The following is an 8201-nucleotide window of genomic DNA, read 5'->3' on the forward strand; positions in this document are numbered from 1 at the left end:
AGGACGGTGCTGCGGTGCCGACAGGATCTGCGTGTGGTTCCCCTCCCGCCCTCTCTCTGCACGACAGGCAGCCCGGCCCCAATACCTTCTTGACTGTGCGCGGCGCCTCGGTAACGGTGCCGTCGGGGCTGAGCAGGGCCTCGCCGCCGTCGCGGTGCCGCTGGTGCTGGTGATGGGGGTCGCTCCGCTTCATGGCCGACGCCTGAGGCACTTTCCCGGCGGCAGGGCTGAGAGCCGCAGCTGGCCCCGAGCCCGGGCCGGGGGCTGGGGGCCGCTCGGCGGCGGGAGCTGGGGCCTCGGGGTCGCCGCCGCCCGCCGGGGGGGCCATGGCGCTCACGGCCGCCGTGCTCAGTCCCAGCGGCGGCTCCGCCTCGGAGGGGCTCAGGTCCTTCAGGTCCACCTCAGGCACTTTCGCGGCGGCCGCTGCCGACACAACCTGCACCGACATCACCGCCTCCACTGCCGCCGCCGGCTCAGGCTTCAGCTCCAGCTCCAGCTCCAGCTCGGCCCCGCCTCCCGCCTCCCGTCCCTTTCCCTCCCCCATCCCTCCACTCCTCCCCTCCATCGCCTCTCTCTCCCCCACCCCCGCCTCCGCCGGCCCGCCCGCCAGCCAGCCCTGGGCTCCCGCTCCCGCCCCCGCCCCGCCCCGCCCTCCCCAGTCCGGCCCCACTAGCGCGCGAGGCGCCACGGAACCTGTAGTGCGCTTGCTCCGGGACGCACGCGGTGGAAGGACCGTGGGACCTCAGCCCCCGACCGACACTGCGCGCCGTCGAGGGCGCTGCCCGCGACGCCCCCTGGGAGTTGTAGTTTCCGTCCCCCTTCCTCCGGCAAGTTGGATTCTGTAGGAGCTATGGAGCTCTAGGGCCGGCGACTCACGGAAAGGAAAGGCGTGGAAATAGCTGACACAAGGAAGGGGATAAGGAAGAGAAAGTCTCCGGAGGAGTGGCGGTTTCCTGGAGTGAACACCAGAAACCCTAGGGTTGGGAAGGTGGGGGAGGAATGACCCGACTGTGTGAATTTCCTGTGTGCGCGCGCGCGCGCGCGCGCGGGTTTGCTATCACGTGAGCAGGCATTTAAAGGAAAAGTGGCGGCGTCACATGAGAAGAAAGCCTTCCTCAAGCTTGAAGTTGCTTCATTTTCCTGATTCTGTAAAATCGGTACTCTGACACCTTCCCAAACGTAAATGACATTGTTTTTAGAAGGAATAATATTCCTGCTGTGGCAATTTCTCACACTGTATGGGTCTGGAAGTTTAAAAGTCAGTCCAAAAAGAAGTAAGGTATCATTAGAGATTTCAGTCAGGGCAGTGGAATTTCGCGTTTCTTTAAATGAGACCAAGTCTTTTGACCTATTAATTCTACTAAAGAAACCATCTGAAATTAAGATAAATCAGTCAGCATAGAGGAATGTTAACTGCAGTGTGAATACTGATTTTTTAAGGTCTCATTCTATAAAAATAGCATTTCCAAATCACAGTGAAAAGAACTTGAAGAATTTACCAATTTTGTTTTCTACTATGTGCCTAAGAGATATCTAACTAAAAACTGGTATCTGACACAACACAATGACATTTACAGACTGTACTAGTAATATTGTAGTGACATTACTGAGATTGATTGTTACAAATTCTTTGAGTATTAAATGTTTACATCCTGATTATTTATATAGAACATTGGTCCAATAACAAAAATAAAGAGCAGCAGCTGGAAATTTATCAAATTCAATGGTCAAAAATAAAAGGGTTAACCATTCTTTCAATTATTTTCTGAGGATAAGCCCCTTTTTCATATTGAAATCTGGTGGCAATTAAATTCAGGTATTTTCCCAAGCTACTGTGTGAAGAGGATGCTGAAGGCCATCTCCAGCATACTGCAATATAAGGACTCTTCCAGCTCACCAATTCTGGCTCACTTCCAAAATATACCCACCAATACAGTTTTATTTCTGTTCAGGAGGCTGGGTGCCAAGAATTTATATAAGCAGGGACTTACAAACAGCAGTAGATGCAGTCACCAGACTCTGAAAATTGAAAATGGCAGCATTGTGAGACCAGCGAAGCTCCAGCCACACCACCTTTCTAAACACTGACTTTGTTAATTGATGGGATTTGGGGTGATTTTTTTTTAACTTTCTGTGTTCCTTTCTGTGTTATTTTAAGTTTGACATTTATTTTAGAAGGTGTACAAGCAAAGATGTGTATGGTGGCTTTATTTTTAATAACAAAAGGGGTATGTGTAACTCCTTTAATGTCCAACAATAGAGGGTTACAGCCTTTAATATTCAGTTTGCCAAGAACTTTTTTTTAATGATAAAGAGAAATGAGAGCTTATGATAACATAGTAAACTAAAAAGCAGGAGACAACATTGCACATTCCATAAGATTTTAACTATGTAAATAACCCTTGAAAAAAAAACAAAAGACATTAAAATGCAGGTAACTCTGGGTAATAGATTATGGGATAGGTTATTTTTTCTGTATTCTCAAAGAAACTAAGGTAAAAGGGATCTTATAGTTTATGGTTGCTCAGAGAGTGATAGCCCTGACAACCCCAGGCCACTAGACATCTAGTCTTGGAAGTAACTATTTTTTTCCCTGGCAAGAAGGAGAGGAGAAGCTCCATCTGTCCTACAGAATTTCGCCTGCCTTCACCTTCCCTGTGCTACTCCTGTCTTGCAAACCTGTTCATTTGTGGAGTTGTCCTTCCCTGAATGGAGGATGATACCCTGGCCTTCAAAGTTGTGCCTGATGCTATGTATTGGAAGGCATCTGAGCATTGCCATTTCTGCAAAGCCCACAAGTACACCAGACACAAGGACTTTCTTAAGCTTCCTCTTCACACTCTGGCTTTCAGAGTTTCCTTCCTGTTGTAAAGAACCAGCACAGAGCTTCATCTTCCAGCTGTCAGGGCAGGGATTAGCAGCTCTATAACTAATTTCTTTCTTCTCTCTAATGCACAAGGGAGCTCTGTACAGCCACCTGGCATATGTTGGAACTCACAGGCAGCAGCTGCCTACCTGGACTCCCACTAGAATTGATTACTAAGGGGATGAATTAGTTCTTCAGTGAGATGTGGTTACAAAATATAAGGAGTCAGAGGACTGGAAAGAAACTAATACTCAGGCAATGTCCACTGATTGGGTCAAACAACAGGGCACACTTCTTAGCCATTCTTAACTTCATCCTTACCCAGTTGCTGTTTCTGACATCTTTGTTACTGAGGGACATTAAGCCCAGTAATGGAGATAGCATACTGGAAACACGGCAATTAAGCACAAGTTTATTAACTATTTAGTTTATTAAATATTTAAACCGTAAGTCCTTTTTCCCTCACTGGCTCATTCAGCTTCCAGACCCTAGCAGGCTTGAATGTATCTTTCCTGAAGGAAATTAAAAGAACTTCTTTGAAGTGTCTAATAAATCAGAGAGAAAACTTGAAGATATTAACATGAGAGTTTCATAAGGAAATAGGCCAGCCGCGTCATCCTTGGTAAAGACCATACCCATGTTAACAGAGATTCTGGAGAATCATTAATGTCACGCTCAAGTACGAGCAGATGGACAAAGTCACCAGATGTATGAAGACAGAGACCAACATAAGAAAACAGAAAAATGTAAATAAATAACTTGGAGGAAACAGGCTGTGCATGAAAAAGAAATCAAGACCCCCCCCCCCAAAAAAAAAAATTAGTATCCCCAGAGACTGAAGATAATTGTATTTGTGAAAGAATATGCTATTTCAAGAAGTGAACATTCAGAAAAATAAATGAGAACTTCAAAATGAAAGCATATGAAAGCATTCTAGCAGAAAAAATTTAAAACTCAATAAAAGAAAAATTAAAAATAGGAAAGATGCATTTTATCTTTGCTCAGATTGTTGAATGATGGCTTATTTTATGGTTTTTATTTTTTTAAATATTTTTATTGATTTCAGAGAGGAAGGGAGAGAGAGATAGAAACATCAATGATGAGAGAGTCATTGATCAGCTGCCTCCTGCATGCCCCACACTGGGGATTGAGCCCAAAACCCAGGCATGTGCCTAGATGGGGAATCAAACCATGATCTCTTAACTCATAGGCCAACACTCAACCATGGAGCCACACCAGCCAGACTTACGGTTTTTATATTTGTGTCTAATTCATGCTATAACATGATAAATGAAATGCATTGTGTGGCTACAATTTTCTGGAAAAGTTTGGTCTTTTAGGAAATTTTTTTCAGATCTCCATTAAGTCTTTCTTTCAATTTCCAAAAAGACTGAAAGGAAGAGAGAGAGAGAGAGAGAGAGAGAGAGAGAGAGAGAGAGAGAGAGAGAAGAAGAAGAAGAAGAAGAAGAAGAAGAAGAAGAAGAAGAAGAAGAAGAAGAAGAAGAAGAAGAAGAAGAAGAAGAAGAAGAAGAAGAAGGAGGAGGAGGAGGAGGAGGAGAAGAAGAAGGAGGAGGAGGAGGAAGAGGAGAGGGAGGGAGGGAAGGAGGGAGGGAGGGAGGGAGGGAAGGAGGGAGGAAGAGAGGAAGGAAGGAGAGAGAGGGAAATGAATTAGAGGATCAGTCCAGGAAGTTCAACATCTGAATTATATGAAAGCCAAAAAGAGACAACAAAGAAAATGGAGGGGGGATGCTAATCAAAGAAATTATTCAAACAATTTCCCCAAATTGAAAGATGAGAATATCCAGAATGAAAGGGGTCATTAGGAGCTGAGCCTAATAGATGAAAATAGACCTATATTAACATACAGCATGTAAAATTTCAAAATTTTGGGACAAAGAGATGATCCTTCAAATGTCTGGAGTGGATCAAGGAAACATTTTAACAAAGGCTCAAGTGTCAGAAAGATACTGAACTTCTTTTTAAATTTTTTTATTTATTATATTTAGAGAGAGGGAGAAATACATCAATTTGTTCTTCCAATGTACTCATTGATTGACTTTTTAATATATATATTTATTGATTTCAGAGAGGAAGGAAGAGGAGAGAGAGAGAGAGAAACATCAGTGATGAGAGAGAATCATTGATTGGCTGCCTCCTGCATGCCCTCTACTGGGAATCGAGCCAGCAATCCGGGCATATGCCCTTGACTGGAATTGAACCTGGGACCTTTCAGTCTACAGGCTGATGCTCTATCCACTGAGCCAAACCAACTAGGGCTTTTGATTGATTTTTGTATGTGCCCTAACCGGAGATCGAACCTGCAACTTTGGGATCCCACAACCTTGGTGTATTGGGACAATGCTGTAACCAACTGAACTACCTGGCCCAGGTGATGTTGAACTTCTTAAAATTAGTTCTGGAATCTAGAAGATAATGCCTTCAAATACTCTAGGCCCTCCATTTGCCTTCTGCAGAGGATAATCTGACAGTCAGTCAAGATTGGGTAGGACAGCCATCTAACTGTGCAGAGTTAGGTAGGGGATCAGTTTTCATCTTCACCCTCCTGTTTTCATTTCTACCTTCTGAAGCACCTGCTCCCTTGAATTCAGAGCCTTTTGACAGTGCTGCAATATACATTTCTCTACTGTTGACTAAGATTTGAGCTTTTTCAAGTCTGCTAAATTTCCACTCATCGTTTTCTTTCCTACTTTCAAAGGCGGTTGCTAATAGCTCCTCGCCACTCTACCTCTTTTTGTCTTCCCTGTGGGTGAAGAATGAAAAAAAGCTAAGTCCTTATTTTCTATATTGGAGAGTAGTTTACAGTTGTATGAGAAACAGAGTTTATTCTTATATTGTTATTTATTAATGAGTATATTATTTTCCATAGGAATAACCATAAGCCTACTTTTATCCCACCCTGTATATAAAAGCATAATAATGGAAGGAACCCCACTGAACTCAAACAGTAGTTTTTCTGTCAAGGAAGGAGAGGGGAGAGGGGAATGGAACGGGGTTTTGGTCAAAGAGGACTTTAGCTAAGTCTGTTGCATTTTATTTCTTTTTAAAAGATAGGGTGGAGCCCTGGCCGGTGTAGCTCAGTTGGCTGAGCATCATCCCATGCACTGGAGGTCACCACCAGTTCCAGTAAGGAGGGCACATGCCCTGGTTGCAGGCTTAATCTCCTGTAGGGGGCATGCTGGAGGCTAATCAATGTTTCTCTCTCTCTCCCCCTCTCTTTCTCTCAAATCAATAAAAACATATTTTTAAAAAAATAGGGTAGAAGCAAATACGATAAAACAATTTTAAAATTGATTTCAGAGAGGGAAACACATGGATGTGAGAGAGAAACATCCATTAGTTGCCACCCTCTCATAGGTGCCCCAACCTGGGGAATCAAACCCACAACCTGGGTATGGTGCCGTGCGTGGGAATTGAACCCTCCACCTTCCGGTGTATGGGATGATGCTCCAACAAACTGAGCCACACCAGCCAGGACTGAGAAAAATAATTTTATGAGTTGTTATTTCTGAATAGTGGAAATAGGAATGTTTATTAAGTTGTTCTTTGTGCTTTTTAAAATACCTTTTAACTTCTTAGATTAAAAAGCCCTCCCTCCCCCCAATAAATAAATCAAGCTCAGGCCCAGGCAGGGATGAGGCAGTGAAGAGACTGCTGAAAAGAAGTTGGGACCAACAGAGGCAGGCCTCACAATCTAGGAAGAAGCACAAGTGAATGTGAGTTTGACGTACACTTAGTATGAGTGGTAAGAGCCTGCCAGAGCAGTGAACACACGGAGACCTTTTCTCGGGCAGCAGCTGGGCCACAGGGAGTCCCACAAACCAAGCTCCTCTTGGATCCTGAGGTGTTCCTTCCAGGGAGGGTCCTAATTCAGGAGCCATGGTGGGAAAGTGGGCTCTGTGGCTCAGTCCTAAGGTCTGGTGCTCCTATTAAAAACACTGCAAGATTTTGGAACTCCAGCTGCTGCCTAAGCCCTAACCTCTGCATTCACAAAAGGTGGGCTCACAGTGCCCTCTAGTGGCGGAGTCTCTGTCCACCTCCACAGCTAGACATAAAAAGGTAACATTTCTCAGCTTTTTTTAAAAATTAAATCTTTATTGTTCAGATTATTACAGTTGTTCCTCTTTTTTCCCCCTCATAGCTCCCCTCCACCCAGTTCCCACCCCACCCTCTGCCCTTACCCTCCCCCCCACTGTCCTCATCCATAGGTGCACGATTTTTGTCCAGTCTCTTCCGCATCCCCCACACCCCCTTCCCCACCGAGAATAGTCAGTCCACTCCCTTTCTATGCCCCTGATTCTATTATATTCACCAGTTTATTCTGTTCATCAGATTATTTATTCACTTGATTTTTAGATTCACTTGTTGATAGATGTGTATTTGTTGTTCATAATTTGTATCTTTACCTTTTTCTTCTTCCTCGATACCTTTCAGCATTTCATATAATACTGGTTTGGTGGTGATGAACTCCTTTAGCTTTTCCTTATCTGTGAAGCTCTTTATCTGACCTTCAATTCTGAATGATAGCTTTGCTGGGTAAAGTAATCTTGGTTGTAGGTTCTTGCTATTCATCACTGAATATTTCTTGAAACTCCTAGGCCTAGAATGAACTCTTTCTACATCCCATCTCCTATTCTTTACATAAGTGTTCCCACTAAAGAAAAAGGGGATGGAGGGAATGTCCTTGGAGATGAAAAGAAGAAAATTGTTAACGTAGTCTCTTATTTCAGAAAAAAATCATTAGACAACACTGATAAATTTTGTTTTCTTTTTTTTTTTTTAAATATATTTTATTGATTTTTCACAGAGAGGAAGGGAGAGAGATAGAGAGTTAGAAACATAGATCAGCTGCCTCCTGCACATCCCCCACTGGGGAAGTGCCTGCAACCCAGGTACATGCCCTTGACCGGAATCGAACCTGGGACCTTTTAGTCCGTAGGCCGACGCTCTATCCACTGAGCCAAACCAGTTTCGGCAAATTTTGTTTTCAATACTGTTGCTGGTAAAGGTTAAAAACTAGCAATACTACAGCTGAAAGAAGCAGTGATGACCAGAATGACCAAGGTAAACTAGGGATACAATGCAGCCAGAGGGAACACAACATAGGGAACCTGGACAGAAGGACAAATCAACCGTCATAACTGAGAGGGAAGAGTTTGGATCCATCAGGAAGAGCCTGGGCCCAGTGTCTGTCCCTTAGTAGCTGTGAGGTTGTGGGCAGGTCATTTTGACTCACTGAGCTTATTTCTAGAAAAAAACGAGCTCCTCTGGTCCCTCTGAATTAAACAAGGGGCAGCGCACAGTGCCCAAGAGCCAA

General features: G+C 44.3%; 1 protein-coding gene across 2 annotated transcripts in view; it reads right to left on the minus strand.

Annotated features, from left to right (window-relative positions):
* The window catches only part of AHCYL2 (adenosylhomocysteinase like 2), a 165294-nt gene extending 164779 nt beyond the window's left edge, over nucleotides 1–515 (minus strand). For both annotated transcript variants that reach the window (XM_036328724.1, XM_036328723.1), the window contains exon 1: nucleotides 86–515. In XM_036328724.1, coding sequence (XP_036184617.1) covers nucleotides 86–448 — 363 coding nt within the window. In that variant the 5' untranslated portion in view covers nucleotides 449–515. The remainder of the gene's footprint in view (nucleotides 1–85) is intronic.
* Nucleotides 516–8201: the final 7686 nt, after the last annotated feature.

The sequence above is a fragment of the Myotis myotis genome, unplaced genomic scaffold (genome assembly GCF_014108235.1).
Source record: "Myotis myotis isolate mMyoMyo1 unplaced genomic scaffold, mMyoMyo1.p scaffold_m19_p_11, whole genome shotgun sequence".
In the NCBI taxonomy this organism is placed as follows: Eukaryota; Metazoa; Chordata; class Mammalia; order Chiroptera; family Vespertilionidae; genus Myotis; species Myotis myotis.